This window comes from Nelumbo nucifera, chromosome 2, assembly GCF_055504915.1.
Source record: "Nelumbo nucifera cultivar China Antique chromosome 2, China Antique-T2T, whole genome shotgun sequence".
NCBI lineage: Eukaryota > Viridiplantae > Streptophyta > Magnoliopsida > Proteales > Nelumbonaceae > Nelumbo > Nelumbo nucifera.
The window spans coordinates 29,956,407-29,977,429 of NC_142650.1; the positions used below are offsets into that span (position 1 = coordinate 29,956,407).

General features: G+C 41.3%; 1 protein-coding gene across 6 annotated transcripts in view; it reads left to right on the forward strand.

The window, feature by feature from the left end:
* Nucleotides 1–358: 358 nt before the first annotated feature.
* The window catches only part of LOC104603386 (RAF-like serine/threonine-protein kinase 20), a 33,781-nt gene continuing 13,116 nt past the window's right edge, over nt 359–21,023 (forward strand). The window contains exons 1-8 of one of the 6 annotated variants that reach the window (XM_088898354.1): nt 365–3,232; nt 3,311–3,412; nt 3,530–3,832; nt 3,942–4,138; nt 4,218–4,289; nt 4,381–4,533; nt 5,285–5,448; nt 5,580–5,727. In XM_088898354.1, the coding sequence (XP_088754480.1) occupies nt 676–3,232; nt 3,311–3,412; nt 3,530–3,832; nt 3,942–4,138; nt 4,218–4,289; nt 4,381–4,533; nt 5,285–5,448; nt 5,580–5,727 (3,696 nt within the window). In that variant the 5' untranslated portion in view covers nt 365–675. Of the gene's footprint in view, nt 3,413–3,529; nt 3,833–3,941; nt 4,139–4,217; nt 4,290–4,380; nt 4,534–5,284; nt 5,449–5,579; nt 5,728–21,023 lie in introns of all 6 variants that reach the window. The other 5 variants (XM_088898355.1, XM_088898356.1, XM_010267407.3 and 2 more) reach the window with 5 other exon arrangements.

Here is a 21,023-nt window from a genome sequence, read left to right on the forward strand (position 1 = left end):
CTAGTTCTAGTAAAATGAGGCCTCTTACAAAAATTAAGAATTTTATTCAATTTTCAAGAAAATTATTCATTTTCTTCATTTTACATTTAGTAAAACAAACCATATATATATATCAAACCCAAGAAAATTATTGTGGAAAATAATAATAATAATAATAATAATAATAATAATAATAATAATAATAATAATAATATATTGAGGTAGGAATTATTGGTGGGTAATTTCGGTCCAAGCGGATATAATTTGTAAAGAAATTAGAAGTGCGCTGAGCAAAAAGTGGAGTGGCAATAACAATATTTTCTCTGTCTAGATATCAACACTACAACATTAATTGAACGAAGAAAGTATTAAGGAAAACGGAAAGGGACGTCGTAATCAACAAGATCACATCATAAGAGGATCGCGCGCTCCTTTTCGGAACGCCTCTCGTTGCCACCTCCTAAACTGAAAAAGCCCCCACCGAAACTCCTCTTCTTCTCTCTTTCTTCCTCTCTGATCAATCAATCCGGTGCTCTCTCTCTCTCTCTCTCTCTCTCTCTCTGAATGTTAAATAAATGGAAGCTGGGACTCTAGTGTTATTCCAGCCTAGGACCCGCAAAACACTGCATTTCTTTCTTCAATGACTCGACCTGGCTTACATTTAATCGGTGCCTACCGTTTTCATTGTTGTTGCTGATGGCGTTTGATCAGAGCTCCACCCAGAAAGACCTCCGACAGTTAGACGTTGCTCGGACGGTCGCCGAAGAGCCACGTGCTGCCACTGGTTTGGCGACAGGGAGGAACGCCGAGGGATTTCTCCCTAATTCGGCTCGTGATGTTGGTAGTCCTGGGTCTAGACAACCACTGTATTATGCGGCGACGGTTCCCGATACTGGGTATGTGGGGTTAGGGTTTGCGAATCCGATGATGGCTTGGTGTTCTCGTCCGCCTGTGCTGATTGGCACCGCTGGTGCTGTGCCTGTTGGGTATACTGAATTTCCAAATGTTGGAAACCGGGTTGGAGGTAATGGGGCCGATCAGGCAAGCAATGAGGGTGGCGAAGAATCGGTGTCGGGGAAGAAAGTTAAGTTTTTGTGCAGTTTCGGAGGTAAGATTTTGCCGAGACCGAGTGATGGGATGTTGAGATATGTCGGAGGTCAGACTAGGATAATTGGCGTGAAGAGAGATATATGTTTTCAAGAACTAGTGCAGAAGATGACCGACATCTATGGCCAATCCGTGCATATCAAATACCAGCTCCCTGATGAAGATCTTGATGCCCTTGTATCGATTTCTTGTCCGGAGGATATTGAAAACATGATGGAGGAATACGAGAAGCTGGTTGAGAATTCCGATGGGTCGTCGAAGCTGAGGCTCTTCTTGTTCGCTGCTTCTGAGCCCGACCCATCTGGTCTTGTGCATTTTTGTGATTTGCAGGATAGCGGGCAGAGGTACGTTGATGCTGTGAATGGGATTCCGGATGGCGTTGGCTGTAAAATTACAGGGAAGGGGAGTACAGCTAGTGCAGGTTCTACGCAGAATTCTGATAGCTTGATGAGTGGTGGTGATGGTGCAGACAGCTTTGGTCTCGGTGGGTCGCCATCTCCAGGCGTGCTATCGCCTCGAGTTGCTGTTTCTGCTTCTCAGGAGTCTGCAACAAGATTGGTGTATGTGGGTCCAAATCCTGTGGTGTATACAGATGCTTCAGCAGTGCCTTTGGGTCATGCGGCGGTCCTGGGTGTTCCTTCTCAATCTTCTTCTAGACAGGAAATTGAATTAGAAAGACAAATGCCTGCTATGGTGCAGCAGAAGCAACAACAGATATTGGGGTTTGATTTGCAGCAATCTTCTGGAGTGGAAGTTCCACCCTCTGTCACTTACATGCAGCCTTATGCGGATAATCACCAGGAAGCTTTTACTCGTGTGGAATATCTGCAATTGCCTTCCCAAGGTGGATATGCAAATCCCCAGATGTTGAGTGTCGCGGGATCAGCTTACAGGTTTGTTGATCACACACAACAGGTCCGAGAAAACACAGCTGGTGTTCCACCTCATCAATTTATACCTGCAGTTCACATGGACATGACAATGGCGTTTTCATCTCCTTATGTTGGTGTTAAACAGAATGGGGTACAGCAGTACATACAGCCGCAACAAGCACGAGTGGAGCCTTATCCTGAAGAGAGTTCAGTTGGGCAGAAGGTAGTTCAGGTTCCTATTGATCAGAACTACAAAACTTATCAAACCCAGCCCCAGCCTCAACTGGCCTCGGTCCCATTGCAGGCAGGGGTTTATGATTTGAATCAGGTGCCACCTACAGAGCAGGTGGTTTCCTCGGAGGGTTGGGTGCCTCATCAACAGGGGAATTTTCCTGACAAAACTTTGAGATTTGAGGATTGTTATATGTGTCAAAAAGCATTGCCCCATACACATTCTGATACTTTAGTACAGGAACGCAGGGACAATCCCCAAAATACTGTTTCTGATTCGAATCTAGTTTTTCACAGTTTCCCAACAGAGGACAATATGAGGGACCGGACTACGAATAGAGTGGGAGTAACTGGAGCATTGGGGGAGGGCACGGTTGAACACCAAGGCAGTGGGACTCCATCGAAGGTCATGGAACACGTCAATCCTGAGAGGCCTAAATCTCCATTAAATGTACCTGTATTTGCTCAGAATCCTGAGGCTCAACATGACAATGAGAGGATTCTATTCCAAAAACTAGACAACCCTGATAACCCTAGGATGTTATATTCCCCAGCCCCAGGTGTGATGCGATTTCCAGGTGATGTACTGTATTCTGATGGTGTTTTCCCCAATAATGCCCCTCAGTCTGGCCAAGAAGATTCTCTCCAGCAGTCTCCTTTACCGCTCCGGTGCCAAGTTAAACAGGAAGTTTTGATAAATAAAACAGCTGCTACTGATAGCCCTCCTGCAAGAGTCATGCCTTACCAAACTTCACAACCGTTAGGTCATGAAACTATCACAGAGTGCTCTGGTAAGATTCTTGGCTTTGTTCCAAAGGAAGACACATCAGATACTTGCATTTCATATGACCATCTTAGACCAATGGGTTTAAAAATGGAAGCAATATGTATTAGTTCACCTGAAATTTCTGGCAACAATGAACAGACTAGATTACCTGTTAATAAGCCTAAAATGGATGAGATCCCAGATAAAAAACCACAAATTGCAGGGAAGGAAATATTTCTTGCTAATGACTTCATCAAAGCTGGAATTGCTCCTGATGGTAATTGCACGAAACCAGCTGAGATGCTTCCAGTTTCCTCTTCAGAAGTTGTTTACTTGAACAATATTAAATTGGCAGAGCCAAGTCAAGTAGCACAACAACCAACAGTGGGTCATTTGGGAATGCACCCATATCTAAAGAATGAAAATTCTCACATTTCTCCTGATGAAATATGGCATGGTAAGATTGCATTCTCAGGTTTTGATTCACTCTATTCCACTGATAGGATCCCACCTATTGGTGAATCAAATGATGAAGTTTCAAGGTTCCAATCTAGGTTTGTCCTTAATGATGCAGCATTTGTCCCTTCAGGTGCTAATGCACCCTCTGCTTTATCACCACCTAGTGGGATGCTTGGAGACGATTGGGATTCTGCTCCCTCAAATTCACTTTTCAGCAACCAGGATCCTTGGATTTTACGACATGATTCACATTTCACTCCAAGGCTCATCAAGGTGACCACAACCAAAGAAGCCTTTGTCACAAGGGATAATGGTGGGGACACAAGTACAAAGATGCGATTAAATGAAGGAGCTGTTCGCGAGCCATCATGGACTCTGAACAAGGATACAAACTCTGAACATCTCCAAACTGTTAAAGGTGATACATATGTTGTTGATATCTTTATACCATCATCATAGTAATGGTTTCTTAGATTTAGCTTCAGATTTGGTGTGTATATTGATTATATTCTATTTCATTCTTTAAGGTGCAGCAGAGGAACATATCAAGAAGGAGCTGCAGGCTGTTGCAGAAGGTGTTGCTGCTTCTGTTTTTCAACCAACTGTACTGTCTAATAATTCTGACTTCTCCATCCATGAGATAAATGAATCCAGTTCTGAAGCCAACCAAGATAGAGAAATTCAAAATAATGATGCAGAAGCACAAAGTAGAGTTAATGTTGAGGTGCTTAAGCTACCTGGTGTTTCTTGGGCTGTTTAGAATTTAAGGTGAACTTACTTGTCTTAATGGTATTGTAATTTAGGACATGAAGACCAAACTACAAGATAAGGCACATCCTGGTTTTCCAATTTCAGATGGCATTGGTCGACTGCAGGTTGAGGATTTGCTGCTTATGACTCTTACCAGTTGGAGTTGTATGCTACTTGACCAACTTATTCATATCTGTCCCTTTTCCTTTTTGGCAGATAATCAAAAACAGCGACCTTGAAGAATTGAGAGAACTGGGTTCTGGAACCTTTGGCACTGTCTATCATGGAAAATGGAGAGGTTCAGATGTTGCAATCAAAAGGATCAATGATAGGTGCTTTTCTGGGAAACTATCAGAGCAAGAACGCATGGTTTGTGTCTTCTCATCAATGTGATGTATGAACCATAGTTTTCAAGGCACCAAGGCAAGGCTAGGCAACTGGATGATACTTTTTTAATAAATAAAACTCTAAATCCTAGGGCAATTCCCTGGGCTCTGCAGCGGCAATCATCTTTAACTAGTAGTTACCAATAATATTCATTAAAAAATTACAAACTTAATGTTAAAACATAGAAAATCAACATATTTAAGAGAAGAAAAAGAAGAAAGAAAAGAAAATTCAGAAAATATAGGGGCTGAACCCCTGAATTTGTCCTAGGAAAAAAAAAAAAAATAAAGGGTGGAGGAGATTGTTTTGATTGGACAAAATTTCAAGTTCTTCCTTACTCAATGGTTCATATTTCAAAGTCTTCAACGGTCCAAGACAGCATGCTCCAACATGCATAATTTACTTTAAGAACCCTATAAGAAATAAGAAATTAGTTTAATAAGAAATAAGAAATAAGAATGAACCCTAGAAAGTAAGAAAATAATAAAAAGCTAGTATATTAACTTACAAATGAATAATTTAGTATAATAATGTTTATTTTATTCTTATAATCTCAAAAGATAAAGAATATAAAAATATTTTATAGTGTCATGTACAAAATCACTATGTACTTGAGTGAGACAATCCTCCATGGGCTCCTTGTCATCTAGGTATCTCCTTGGCAACTATGGTATGCACATTTTGATATTGCTGTTGTTTTTATCCTTATACTACTGATTTTGCATTTAATCAGAGAGATGACTTTTGGAACGAAGCAATCAAGCTTGCTGATTTACACCACCCAAATGTAGTAGCTTTCTATGGTATTGTGCTTGATGGTCCTGGGGGTTCTGTGGCAACAGTAACAGAATACATGGTTAATGGATCGTTGAGAAATGCTTTACAAAAGAATGATAAGTAATCCTCTCTTTTTCCTATTTTTGATTCTTATATTCTCTTTCTGTATTGCCCATAAGATACCTAATAGACATGCTTTAAGCATCCCCTTCCCTTCATGTAAGTGCTTGATCATTTCTAATTATCATCAGGATCATTGACAAGCGGAAGCGCGTCTTAATTGCAATGGACGTGGCTTTTGGGATGGAGTACTTGCATGGGAAGAATATAGTTCACTTTGACTTAAAAAGTGACAACTTACTTGTGAATCTTCGAGATCCTCATAGGCCAATATGCAAGGTCAGTTTCCAATTCCATGATTTCTTAATGACTTATTGGATCTTGTATGGTAAACCTGTTTGGAACCTACATTAAATCAGTTGCTGCATGATAATCTTCAAGTGCATCATGGTTATTGCAAGCATGCATATGCTTATGGGACTTCCTTTCTATAATTTGGAGGAGAGTAGGACTGCCAAATGAGCTTAAATAATTGTTTAATTGAGTGTGGAAATTGTCACTTATTGTTGTTGTTGTTATTTTGAGGAGTGACTTTGTAAACAAAGAGCAGAATAAGGAACGTACACAGATGTACAAGCAAAATAAAATAAAAGAAGCACAGTGCCAACCCAAGAAATTACAATGACACAATGTTTCTACCATACAAAAAAGGTCCCCCACTCTTTTAGCTAATCTATCAGCTACAGAATTTAGTTCCCTTAGAATCAATCTAGTCTGACTATTCAACTGAGTATTTCTCTAAAGTGGTTATCAGCTGGATTTTGAACGATAACTTAGTCAATTGGAGGTACATGAATGAAATCAGACGTTTTAGATGGTTTTCTAGATAGATGAACTTAAAAATTCAATGGGCACAAAGATCAACCAACAGCTTGGCTGATGGAATAACTAAACAGGTGTCCAGCAGGCAACAGTTATTTTTGGCTCAATTGTAAAGGATTGTATTGGGGTAAAATGGCAGGGATTATTCTCTTAAAGAACTTAATTGTAACATTACAACCTCTTGTTGCACTTATGGAATCATCCTTGACCTATTGGTCCATTAAATGCCCAAACCATATCACCATCTGTCTTGAAAATGATTCCACCAGTATTTGCTTCACTTATGGAGCCAGGGATCCCCATGCAACTACCATCAAACTAAAGTTTGAATTCAGTGTCTTGACTAAGGTTAGAGACTGATCTTGTAAGGGGCTCATAATTAAAGGATTAGATGATCACCAAAAGGTTTTAACAAAGTCTCCATAGTTAATGCCTTCAAAGATTTTGCAGGAAAATCCATGAATTCATTATGGATACAATCCTCCCCCTAAGGGCTTAAAAGGGAGTAGCCTTGTTCTCATGCATTCTTCTCAAATGCACCACAGAACTGCATGAGTTACAGCTTTCCACTATAGTCTGCTTGTGATCTAAAATTCCTATTAGTCCATTTTTAAGGAAATCTCAAACCTCTAATATTTTTGGGGGGATCCCAACAGTAACTGCCACCTTTTTTCTGGATTGGTAACAATGGCAAATATTTTGTTCATTTGAATTGAGGTAATTGCAGTGGTTAAGCACCTTGTACTCTTTTTGGGTTGTTTGCCTCGGTTAACTCCCCACCTGCAATTTACACAGCTCCCCCATTTGATACAATATCCCAAAACATTTGGTTCCTGTTGAACCTTTATTTTTCCAGTCCATCTTCTAAGGAGTTGGCTGACCTTGCAGTCCACTTTTATTTTGTTTCAGTTTCCATTGATAGCTTTAAAATTTCCCTTGACATATTTCAGTATCTCCAAGATCCTGCTCTAATATTCCTAATCCAAGCAAGAAAAATTTTCGATGTCCTTCTACCAATATGTCATTAAAGTTGAGATAATTGGTCAACCTCAGATCTTGCAAAATGGCTATCATCTCTTTCCATGTCAAGGAAAAACTGCCAGAATTTTCTAGTGATAGCAGAACTAACAAGAAGATGACTGTTGAGTGGGCCGACTTGTGTTTAGTTTATTTTCTTTTAAATTAAGATGTTGTTGGGCTTTGGGCCCATTAGTCTTTTATTTTTTAAAGAGCTGTAATTATTTAGTTTGAGTTGCCGCTCTACTAAGGGCATCTTTGTAATATCTCATATTTATGCTAATTATAAATAGAATGAGGGGCTGGCGGCTAGGGTCATGATACACAATCCTAGTTGACCTTCTTCTTCTTTTCTTCCTCTCCTCTGTCTATTGCTGAAATCTACAACTTTCTCCTCTTCCTTTCACAAGAAGTTTGGCCGAATCAGCACATAAGGTTTTCTACTTGGTATCAGAGCAGGTTGAAGGTTCTTGAAGTGATTCTCTCATGCAGCCCTAGATTGGCCGACTGCATGGAGATTTAAGAGGCTGATCGAAGCTCTCAGGTAAGCCCAGTTTTTGGATTTTCTTGATGGATCTATATGCCCTGTAGCTGGTCTAGGGTTTCTCATCAGAATCAGGAAAACCTGGAGAAAGGGGAAGAGTCATGTTTTTGTTGGACTCTTCAATTTTGACCTAGGTAGTGGCGCCCTATTTTTTTAGGGTTCTTTGGAGTTTTTTATAAGGGGCGATTCAAGTCCCACGTGGTTTGGAGGCTTCTAGAGAGGGTGGTTGCTTTTTCTCTCTCTTCTCCCACCCCACAAAAAAAGGAATCTTTCGTAGGGAGAAAGTTCAGGACACCAAAGAAGTGTCGTTGGTTCCAGAAGGTGTTTTGTTTGTTTTTGCTGCATTTTTTATTTGTTTTCTATATCCTTTTGAGAAGCATGGAGGGACACAGAGTTGAATATAAGCCCGGGAATGAAATGAGACCTGTGGGAGGAGGTGTTGGAGACCCCTTCAGAGCTGGAACCATTACTACAGTTAGGTTGGATGGTACAAACTACTTCGAATGGTCCCAATCTGCAAAGATGGCCATTGGGGCTCGTGGAAAATTGGAGTATATTACTGGTGAAGAGGTGAAACCTGAAACTGGCAACTCCCGGTTGGTGCAGGAAAATTATATGGTGATGACATGGTTGTGTAATTCCATGTTGCCACATATAAGTAAAAATTTTTTATGGGCAAATACTGCTAAGGAGATATGGGATGGGGTTGCAGAAACCTATTCATAGAAGGAGAATGTTGCTAGGGCTTATCAACTGAGAAATCAGATTATTGCTACTAGGCAGGGAGATAGATCTGTTGCAGCTTATTTTTCAGTCCTTAAGACCCTGTGGCAGGAGATTGACCATCTAGAGACCTTTGCTTGGGAAACCACCAAGGATGCAACTACCTATCAAAGAGACTTAGAGAAGTATAGGGTGTTCGAATTCCTTGCTGGCCTTAACCCTGAGTATGACATTGCACGACAACATCTTCTTTCCAGGGATAGTGTTACTCTCTCCCCAGCATATGCATTTGTGTCAGGAGAGGAGTGCAAGAGGGATGTAATGATGAAGACTCTCATGTCTGATCAGTCCGCTATGGTAAGTGCTGTGAAATCTAAACAAAATGGCAATGAGAATAAGAAGGAAGACAAAAGGGACTTAGTCGGTGACTACTGTAAGAAACTGAAGCATACAAGAGATACTTGTTGGAAGCTTCACCCACATCTTGTGCCGACCAGATTGAAGAATAAGAAGGAAATGCACACATGGCTGTTACTGGTGACACTCCGCCCCCCCTACTACAGCTGCCTTGGAGTCCGTTGCAGCTGCTGCAGTAAGGGCCGAGCTTGAGAGGTTTGAGTTACTTCTGAATCAGAGGGATACAACTAGTTCCAATTCAGCCGCGACCGGACAACAAGGTACAGGTAGCACAGGTGGAGCTCACTCTACCTCCCTTGCCCACACAGGTAGTCCACATGTCACTGCAAACTATGTTTCTGCTTCAGGTAAGGAGAGATCTCCTTGGATTATAGACTCTGGAGCCTCAGAGCACATGACCCATTGCTCCACCATTTTCTCCTCTTACCAGTTCAGTTCTGGTAGAGATAAGGTCTCTACAGCTGATGGATCCCATGTTCCTATTGCTGGGAAGGGATCTGTCAAGATTAATGATTCCATTTGTTTACCCTCTGTCCTCCATGTTCCTAGATTGAGCACCAACTTGTTATCTGTTAGTAGTTTGACTAAGAATCTGAACTGTTCAGTAATTTTTTCTCCCGGACGTTGTATTTTGCAGGATCTGGATTCAAAGAGGACGATTGGGAGTGGTCGTGAAGTGAATGGAATTTACCTCTTGGATACTCTTCCAATTCACCAAAGTCATCATGTTTGCAAGGACAGTGAGTCAAAACCTGTGGATCAGATTATACTTTGGCATAATTGTCTGGGTCATTTGTCTTTTTCTTCTTTAAGTTCTTTGTTTCCAAAGCTGTTTGAGTCTGTGAGTCTGTCAAGGTTGAAGTGTGGAGGTTGTGAACTTGGAAAGCATTGTAGACACTCTTTTAAACCGAGTAATAAAAGATGTTCTCCTTTTGATGTTATTCATTCGGATGTGTGAGGCCCTTATCATGTTCCCTCTATGGGCGGCTATCGCTATTTTCTCCTGTTTGTGGATGATTTCTCTCGATATTCCTGGATTTACCTGATGAAATCACGCGATGAGGTACCATCCTTGGTGAGGCAATTCCACCAGATGGTATTAACGCAGTTTGGAACCAGAATCAAGATGTTCAGATCTGACAATGCTAGGGAATATTTTGAGAGACATCTTGCCTCATATCTGTTGGAGTATGGTGTTGTCCATCAGAGTAGTTGCTCCTACAGTCCACAACAAAATGGTGTTGCAGAGAGAGAACAGACACATTATTGAGACAGCAAGAAGCATGATGATCACAACTACAGTTCCGGTTCGTTTTTGGGGTGATGCTGTTCTCACGGCAGTATATCTGATTAACAGGGTGCCCTCTCGTATACTTGGATTCAGCACTCCATTCAACCTTCTTTTTCCTCAGGGGGAGATGTTTCACATTCCTCTAAGGGTGTTTGGGTGTGTCTGCTTTGCGCATTGTTAGAGTTAGCCGAATAAGGGTAGATTAGTCAACTCACCTTGGTTAAGTTATGAGCTTATGTGGCAGTCTTATTAGAGGTTCTCTGTCCCATACTTAAGTAGGGGCAGTTTAGTCCTTGTACATTTAATTAGAGCCTAATCACTATTAGAGGTCGACTGATAGGGTTTAGCTATCAGGTTCGACAGTTCTTTCATCTTCTTCTTCTTCTCTTCTTCTTCTTCTTCTTCTCCTTCTCTTTCTTCTTCTCCTTACTGGTTCGGACTACTATAGCAACAGTAGAAACATGGTATCAGAGCCTGACAACTTCAGTTCGTGACAACTTCAGTTCGTGCTTCAGTTCTCTCCTTTTCTTCTCTGGGCTGTCAATGGAGAAAAGTGGTTCGTCCCAGGCCTGAAACATCACAACTCTTCTTTTTTCTGGTGCACAGAACCTCCTTTCCTAAGAAAACAACTTCAGCAGTGAATGGTTGGCTGAAGCTCTCAAACGAAGGTTGGTTATCTCTCCTCTGTGTGCTGTTGGTATTTCTGGGTTGAAAATCTTCAAGAACTTGAGAGGACTGATCAGAATCTAGAGAACTAGGTTGGTTGTTGCCCTGGTTCTTGGAAAAATTCCAAGAACAGGCTGTGTTTACAGTGACCAAATGGTGTAAGGGTTGCTACTGTAGGTGGCCGAATGGTGCAAGGTGTAATGCAATGGTACTAGTTGAGTTTTTGTTGGTCTTGTGGTGCCCTCTTAAAAGCGTTAAAGCAGGTCTGTATTGTGTGTGACAGCTATGGCTGTGTGGTGGTGCTTGTGATGCACAAACTCTGTTGAGTAGTTGTAAGTGCTGAATTAATGTCGGTGTAGTCTGTGTTTTTTTGTGAAATCAGTAGTGGTGTGGATAAGAACAAAGGCGTGTGTATCTATCATTGTGTTTAGGGACTGCTGTAGGTTCTGGAACATCAAACCCTTGACAACAGCACTTAGTTGGTGATTGGGAATTCAGATTAGAGGCAGCATTGAAAGAGTATCATGGCAGCAATGGGAGATGGCTGTAGTGATCAGAAACCTAGTGTGGTGGTTTCCTCTGACTATCTAGGTGTACAGATGACCTCAATTAAACTGAATGGTGAGAACTATGTTCCATGGGCCAAGTCGGTGGAAGTTTTTCTCAAGGCAAAGAGAAAAGTGAAGCATGTGAAAGAAGATAAACCACCGGCTGACTCTCCAGGGTTTGATGATTGGGAACAGGAGGATGCTCAAATCATGACATGGCTATGGAACAGTATGGAACCCAAAATAAGTGCCAACTTCATGTTCTTAGATACAGGTAAAGACATATGGGAACATGCCAAGAAGCTGTATTCTGGGCTAGATAATACTACAAGGGTATATCAGCTCTATCAGGAGTACTTTGGTCTGCAACAAGGAAATAAAACCCTAGAAGAGTACTATGCCAGTATGAAGAACCTCAGAAATGAATTCAATGTCTATCATCCTCTCACTCCAGATGTTAAGGTTCAACAACAACAGAGGGAACAACTAGATGTCACAAGGTTTTTAGTGGGGTTGAAATCAGAGTATGAACCAGTTAGGGCCCAAATATTGGGGGGCTCTACCCTTCCTACACTTGAGGAAGTGTTTGCTCGGCTTCGCATAATTTCTTTGGGATAGACAGAGAATCCCATACAGTCTGATAGATCAGCTTTTGTGATAGCCAGAGGAGGTGGACGTGGTACGAAAGGGGGAGGACATGCCTTCCGAGGAGGTCGTGGTGGTTCCATATTTGACCGTGGTGGTGGTCGTGACTCAGGGGGAGGCCGTGGCAAAGAAAAAGGCAGCTCTACAAGGAAGTGTACCCACTGTGGCAGGGAAGGATATTCCGTAAATTTCTGTTATGATCTTCATGGCCGCCCTCCTTTTAAATGGGCCAATCATGCTGTTGCTGGTGGGGTTGATGTCAGTGATAACCAATAGGTAAACCTAACTCCTTTCACATCTACATCCATTTCTGGAAGGGAGATGGTGAGTGTACAACGTGATGAGTATGAGCGGTTCCTTCAGTCCACTTCACAACACACTACTGCTACTCTTGCCCACTCAGGTATAGCTTGCCTGTCATCTAAAACCTCTCCTTGGATTATTGACTTTGGAGCCTCTGATCACATGACCGGGACTCCAGGTGTATTCTCTTCTCTCTCTGAAACTTCCACATCTCAAACTGTTACCCTTGCCAATGGTTCCTCCTCTCCCGTCTGTGGTGTTGACAATGTTGACATGGCTTCTCTTTCTTTATCATGTGTTCTATATGTCCCTAAGTTTCCATTCAATCTTATGTCTGCTAGTAAATTAACCAAGACTCTTAACTGTTTTGTTACTTTTTTCCCTTCCTCTTGTGTTTTTCAGGATCTCAGGACGGGGAAGAAGATTGGTGGGGGGCATGAAGCTGGTGGATTGTATTATCTTGACGGTGGTGGATCGTCAGTTGCACTTCAGACTTCACTCCTCTACAGTGGCATTGTCGAATGGGACATCCTTCTCTCAAGGCACTCAAGATACTAGTTCCGTCTTTGAGTCATTTGTTAGTGTTACAGTGTGAGTCGTGTCAGTTTGGGAAACATCGTCGTGTTTCCTTCAGTCCTAGAGTTGAAAGTCGTATGTTGAGTCCTTTTGCTTTGGTTCATTCAGATGTTTGGGGCCCGATCAAAATAGAGTCTTATAATGGTTACAAGTATTTTGTCACTTTTATTGATGATTGTTCAAGAATGACATGGATTTATTTAATGAAAGAAAGGAGTGAATTATTTTCCATTTTTAAAAAATTCCATGCTGAAATACGTACACAATTTGGTGTTCCAATCAAAGTTCTTCGTTCAGATAATGGTCATGAATATTTTCTAACTTCCTTTCAACAGTATTTAGAACAGCATGGCATCATTCATCAAACTTCATGTGCATCCACTCCTCAACAAAATGGGGTGGCTGAACGGAAGAACCATCATCTCTTTGAAACAACTCGGTCTATTCTTCATCATATGAGTGTTCCTAAACGGTTTTGGAGTGATGCTGTACTTACTGCGTGTTTCCTCATTAATTGGATGCCCTCCTTTATTCTTCATGGTCGGTCTCCCTTCTCTATCTTGTTCCCCACCTTGTCTCCATTTCCATTAACACCTCGTATCTTTGGCTGTGTGTGCTTTGTTCACAATCTGAGTCCTAGAATAGACAAGTTGGATGCACGCTCCATTAAGTGTGTCTTTCTTGGCTACTCTCGGACTCAAAAAGGGTACAAGTGTTACAATCCCATTACTCGGAAGTGCTATGTCTGTCCTGATGTCACCTATTTTGAGTCTGTTCCCTTCTTCTCAGGAACTGAAGCATCTTCGTCTCCACCTTTACTTCCTCTTCCTCTTCCGGTCAGTGATCCCGTTTCGGGTGTTCCTGTTGGAGTTGACTCATCACCTCATCCAGTGCAGATCCCTACTGAACGACCACCAATTCGACAAGTGTATACACGTTGAACAACATCGGCCCCTCTTCCAGCTTCTACCTTGTCCGCGGATCCTGTCGTTGCTCCTGTTGCTGAACCCTTAGGACTTGACCTACCCATTGCCTTACGGAAAGGTAAACGTAGTTCTACTCTCCATCCCATTTCCAATTTTGTTTTAGTATCTCACCTTTCTGCCTCACATCGCCAGTTTGTTTCACTATTGTCATCTATTTCAATACCTAACAATGTCCAAGAGGCTCTTAGTTCACCTGGGTGGAGGCAGGCAATGGAGGAGGAACTCTCTGCTCTTCAGCATACTCACACGTGGGAGCTCACTACTCTTCCTCCTGGTAAGCATGTTGTGGGTTGTAAATGGGTGTATACTGTTAAATACTTGCCAAATGGTAGTGTGGAGCGTCTGAAAGCCATACTTGTTGCTAAAGGGTATTCACAGTTATATGGAGTGGACTATATGGAGACCTTCTCTCCAGTGGCTAAGATTAGCTCTATCCGTGTGTTAATTTCCCTGGCAGTTATGTATGATTGGCCCTTATTTCAACTTGACATAAAAAATGCCTTCCTTCATGGTGACCTTATAGAGGAGGTATATATGGAGCAACTACCTGGGTTTGTTGCTCAGGGGGAGACTGGTAAGGTGTGCAGACTGAAAAAGGCAATTTATGGGTTGAAACAATCGCCTCGTGCTTGGTTCGGGAAGTTTAGTGAAGTGGTGAAGAATTTTGGAATGAAACAATGCTAAATTGATCACTCAGTGTTCAGCTATGACTCAGAAGCTGGAAAGATTTTATTAGTGGTCTATGTGGATGATATTGTCATAACTGGCAGTGAGAAATTGGGGATCGACAAACTCAAGGTCTTTCTGCAAAATCATTTTCAAACAAAAGACCTTGGGACATTGAAGTATTTCTTGGGTATAGAAGTTACTAGATCAAGACAAGGTGTAAACCTGTGCCAAAGAAAATATGTTCTCGAACTATTGGATGAAACAGGACTGTTAGGTGCAAAACCGGCTAAGACTCCTATGGAACCAAATGTTAAGTTGAGCAGTGATACAGGGGAAATATTTGATGATCCTGGAAGGTATAGACGACTAGTGGGGAAGCTGAACTATTTGACTATCACGAGACCAGACACCTCCTTTGCAGTCAGTGTGGTGAGCCAACTTATGCAGAACCCTCGTATATCTCACTGGGATGCAGTTCTTAGAATTGTAAGATATTTGAAGGGAGCTCCGGGCCGTGGGCTATTGTATAAACCAGGAGGAAAACTTAAAGTGGTTGGGTACACGGATGCAGATTGGGCGGGCTCTGTGTCTGATAAAAGATTTACTACAGGTTACTGCACATTTCTTGGAGGAAATCTTGTGACGTGGAAGAGTAAAAAGCAGACGGTTGTGGCTAGAAGCAGTGCTGAAGCCGAGTACAAAGCCATGGCACACACTACATGTGAATTAGTGTGGTTGAGGAATCTCCTACAAGAAATCGGGTTCCACATGGATAAACCTATGAAGTTGTACTGTGACAATCAAGCTGCGCTCCATATCTCATCCAACCCTGTTTTTCATGAGAGAACAAAGCACATAGAGATTGATTGCCACTTTGTGAGGGAGAAGGTTCTTACTGGAGAGATAAGCATAGAACATGTAAGCTCAGGTGATCAGTGGGCAGATTTGTTTACAAAAGCCTTAAGCTCAGGGAGAGTGAACTATATATGTAACAAGCTGGGATTATATGACATATATTCTCCAGCTTGAGGGGGAGTGTTAGAGTTAGCCGAATAAGGGTAGATTAGTCAACTCACCTTGGTTAAGTTATGAGCTTATGTGGCAGTCTTATTAGAGGTTCTCTGTCCCATACTTAAGTAGGGGTAGTTTAGTCCTTGTACATTTAATTAGAGCCTAATCACTATTAAGAGGTCGACTGATAGGGTTTAGCTATCAGGTTCGACAGTTCTTTCATCTTCTTCTTCTTCTCTTCTTCTTCTTCTCCTTCTCTTTCTTCTTCTCCTTATTGGTTCGGACTACTGTAGAAACAGTAGAAACACACATATTCTTGGTCCTTACCGTTTGAAGCTTGATCCCAAGGCAAAGAAATGTGTCTTCCTTGGATATGCAGAGAATCAGAAAGGGTACCGCTGCTATGATCCAGTCTCTGGGAACCGGTTTGTTACTATGGACATTACCTTTTTCGAATCTACATACTTCTTCTCAAGGAATCCTTCTCAGGGGGAGTGTTTTGGGGAAGTAAGTCAGCAGTCTATCCCTCTCCCAGTTCCAGTTCCTGTGTCTACTACTGTGCTTGACAACCATCCGATGTCACCTACCTTGCCACCCCCTTTGCGTTTCGTCTCACAGTATTACTCATGGCAGAGACTTCATCAGGAGGTTGATTCCACTACAGCAAAACTCACACCACTTCCTGTCGATCCCTTGGAGACTCCAGATTCGGCTGATACAAATCCAGGTATTCCTCTTGATCCCACAACTATTTCAGTTCCCATTGGTCCCACTAACACTGTTACAGATAACCTTGATTTCCCTATTGCTCTTAGAAAAGGGAAGAGGAAGTGCATTGCTCATTGCATATCACAATACTTATCCTACAGTGGACTTTCTCCTTCCTACCGTGCTTTTCTCTCTTCTCTTGATTCCGTGTCTATACCCAAGGGTGTTAGTGAGGCTCTCTTCAAACCTGAGTGGAAGATAGCTATGCAGGAAGAGATGGAGGCTTTAATTAAGAATCAAACATGGGAGATTGTGGACCTACCAGAAGGCAAGGAGACAATTGGATGCAGATGGGTTTACACAGTAAAGTATAAGGCAGATGGAAGCATAGAGAGGTACAAGGCAAGACTTGTTGCAAAAGGATACACACAGACCTATGGCATTGATTATCTAGAGACTTTTGCACTAGTTGCAAAGATGACCTCTGTTCGGATACTCCTTTCTCTTGCTGCCTCATACTCTTGGCCCTTGTTTCAACTGGATGTGAAGAATGCTTTCCTAAATGGGGATCTGCAAGAAGAGGTGTATATGGATCTTCCAGCTGGTTTTTATGATAATGCTGAAAAGGGAAAGGTATGCAAGCTGAAGAAGTCACTATATGGCTTGAAACAGTCTCCCAGAGCATGGCTCGATAGATTTAGAAAGGCCCTGATTGTTTTTGGCTACACTCAAACTCAATCTGATCACACCTTGTTTGTGAAGCGCAGGGGATCCTTGGTGTCAATCCTAATTGTTTATGTGGATGATATTGTTGTCACTAGGAATGATCTGAGTGAGATTGATAGTCTGAAGAGGAACCTGCGTAAGGAATTTGAGATTAAGGACCTTGGAGAACTGAGATACTTCTTAGGCATCGAAGTTGCAAGATCGAAACATGGAATTTTTATCTCTCAAAGGAAGTATGTCTTGGACCTTCTCCAAGAAACAGGGAAACTTGGAACAAAGGCAGCTAGCACCCCCATTGATCATAACCATAGAATCAGTGCATCAGAAGGTGAACCAGTAAAGGACCTTGGGAGGTGCCAAAGACTTGTGGGTCGGCTACTATACTTGTGTATGACAAGACCGGACATATCCTATGCAGTAAGTGTAGTGAGTCAATACATGCATGCTCCACGAGACCAGCACTGGAAGGCAGTTGACAGGATCCTTGCTTATTTGAAGGGACATCCAGGCAGAGGCATATTGTTTACTGATCATGGACAGCTGAAGCTAGAGACCTATACAGATGCGGACTGGGCAGGATGCCTCGATGACAGAAGATCAACTTCAGGAGTGTGCACCCTAGTTGGGGGTAACCTAGTCTCATGGAAGAGTAAAAAACAAACAGTTGTGGCAAGATCAAGTGCAGAAGCCGAATATAGGACCATGGCACATGGAGTTTCAGAACTTCTCTGGATCCGTTCTCTGTTAGAAGAAATCGGTGTTCAGGCAAAAGAACCTATGATGCTATACTGCGATAACCAGGCAGTAATTAATATTGCCCATAATCCAGTCCAGCATGACCGAACTAAGCACATTGAAGTAGATAGACATTTTATCAGAGAAAGGGTAACTTTTGGAGAAGTTTGTCTTCCATACATTTCTTCTGATCTGCAGCTTGCTGATGTCCTCACAAAAGGTGTTGCAAATAATAAGCTGGAGCATGATCTACGCAAGTTGGGGATGTGTGACATCTACTCCCAACTTGAGGGGGAGTGTTGAGTGGGCCGACTTGTGTTTAGTTTATTTTCTTTTAAATTAAGATGCTGTTGGGCTTTGGGCCCATTAGTCTTTTATTTTTTAAAGAGCTGTAATTATTTAGTTTGAGTTGCCGCCCTACTAAGGGCATCTTTGTAATATCTCATATTTATGCTAATTATAAATAGAATGAGGGGCTGGCGGCTAGGGTCATGATACACAATCCTAGTTGACCTTCTTCTTCTTTTCTTCCTCTCCTCTGTTTATTGCTGAAATCTACAACTTTCTCCTCTTCCTTTCACAAGAAGTTTGGCCGAATCAGCACATAAGGTTTTCTACTATGACCAATTGTTCCACCCTAACTGGTGCATTCTGTGTAAATCTAACAGTGAGAGTTGTTACCACCTACTAATCTCCTGTGCATTTATTGTAGGCATTTGGGAATAATTTTTCCCTTGTTTGGATGTAGGTGGAATTTGGCAACAGAGCTTGGCAGTTTGTTCAACCTAAATACATTTGCCTATCCTAGAAAAAGGGGCAGAATCTTGTAGAGATGTACTAGGGCAGTATTGTTGTGATCTATATGGGAAGAAAAGTGTGAAACTGGTGAAAGAATGTATGATGACAAGGGTGACATATTGGACTTTTTTGCACCTTTTTTCCTTTGATAGTATTTGGAGAAAAATGCGCAGCAGTAGCAAATAGCTCTCCCAAAAAAAAAAAAAAGATTAGATCCCTCTGTTTGGGTATCTCCTATTAAGATTTTATTAAACTGAATTTTAATGGAGGCAGTCAAGGTCATCCAGGCCTCTCTAGCGGGGGGGGGGGGGTTAGAGATAAAGATGGTCACATTGTTGCTTTGTATTCGAGTCTGGTGGGGGAGGGTGATTCAATTAGAGATGAATTCCTTTCTGTAATTCAAGGCTTGAAGTTAGCAAAGGAATTCCTTGCTGTAATTACTTGATAGATTGTTAATTGAAGATGATTTTAAATTGATATCCGGGTGGTTGAAGGAGCCGGATATAGTAATCTGTAACTATAGGGAAGCAATGGAAAGATTTAAGTGGCTGACCACAAGCATAATTGCAAGAATTCAATGGGAAAGGAGGTCGACTAATGGTATGGGAGACTTCTTGGCTAAGAAAGGGGTGCATAAGAATCAATTGATTGGGCTTAGTTGTAATTTTGCTTATGTTATTGAGTTTGCATCTTGCTCTTCTGTATGGGAAGCCTTCAATGTACAACTTTCCTTTATTGATCATTTAATAAAATTTTACTTCTTATCAAAAAACCAAGTTGGTTGTTGAAGGGGATTCCAAGTTGGTGGTGGGATAGTTGATGAAGCTGGAGTCTATCTTTTGGGCTTATAGAGATGACAAAAATAAGTTTAAATGGTTAACCAACAGCATGGCCTTGAGTAGGGCTGCAATTGATTCATGCTCTAATCGAAAGTTCGGGCTCAAGTTTGATTAGGCTTGGTTCGGGTTCGATTATAATTGAGTTTAAATATCAAGGCAAGCTCAATTAGTTATTTGAACTTGAACTCGACTAATAAAACATTTGGCTCGAAAGCTCGTGAGCTTAGTTCAATTACATGCATACATAAATAGATACATATATTATAGAATATATTATGAAAATATATTTTATATTCTATATAATATAAGAATATACTATATTATTATAATATATATTTATAAAATATAAAAATATATTCATTTTCGAGCTTTTGAGCCAAACTCGAGCTCATCGAATATTTAATCGAACCGAGCTCGAATAGGGAAAGAGTTCAAATCGAACTCGAACTTAGTAGTAAGACATGCAAAAATTCGGCTTGGCTGAGCTCGATTGCACCCTTAAGCTTGAGAATACAATGGAATAGAAGATAGTTCAATGAATTGGTTGACACTTTAGCTAAGCAAGGGGTCAACAAGGATCATTTTTATTGGGATTTGTGATACATTTTTATGTGAGATGTTGCATTTCCCACTAGGTTGTCTACGAGCCGATCTTTACACAAGCTATGCGAGCTCGACTTGTGAAAAGCTCGATTCGGCTTGGTTTAAACCAAGCTAGAGCCCGATAGAGCCGAATTCGAGCTCTAGTCTGTAGCTTGAATCGAGCTCGAGCTTGAATAGCTAGATATTCGGCTCGAACCCACCCCTATATCCCATCTCTCTAAGAGAGGCATGTATTGATTCTTTATAATTACTATTTTTAGTAAAACTCTACTGCTACCTATCAAAAAGATAAAAGTAAAACTAATAAGGAGATGGCCAATAGATTCTCCATCCTTTAAACACAGTATGCACATTTGAGGTTAGATAAATAGTTTCCATTTTTTCTTCCTTCGAATAAGATTACAAGTGCTGATCTTCCCACAAACTTTCTCCCATATGAAGGAAACCCTATAGTAGGATGGGTGAGAGTCAAAGGTTCTTTCTGTTAAAGAAGAGTTAATGGAACTTGAAGTTAGGCTAGATAATAGGATTTAGTGGAGAGTAATTTTAGTCTTGAGGAGATCAAAGAGGCTGTTTTTTCAATGGAGAGATATGAAGCCCCTATCCCATATTTGTTTTTATGGAATTCTATCAAGTATGTCCAAACATTATTAAAGATGATCTTTTGGAAGTATTTAATGGATTCTATCAAAGAGGGATAGTTTGTCTAGGAGCAAATGCTATGTTGATTGTGTTAATTACTAAGGAGGCTGCAAACTCGAAGGATTTTAGACCTATAAGCCTAGAGAGGAGTCTTTATAAAATTTTGGCAAAGATCCTCTTTGATATATTGAAGAAAGTCTTATCCTCTATGGTCTCCCAGTTCCAAGGTGCATTTGTAGAATGGAGACAAAGATTCATGTCTTCTTGGGATCTGGTAGAAATAGGAAGGTTGCTTCTAACACGAAA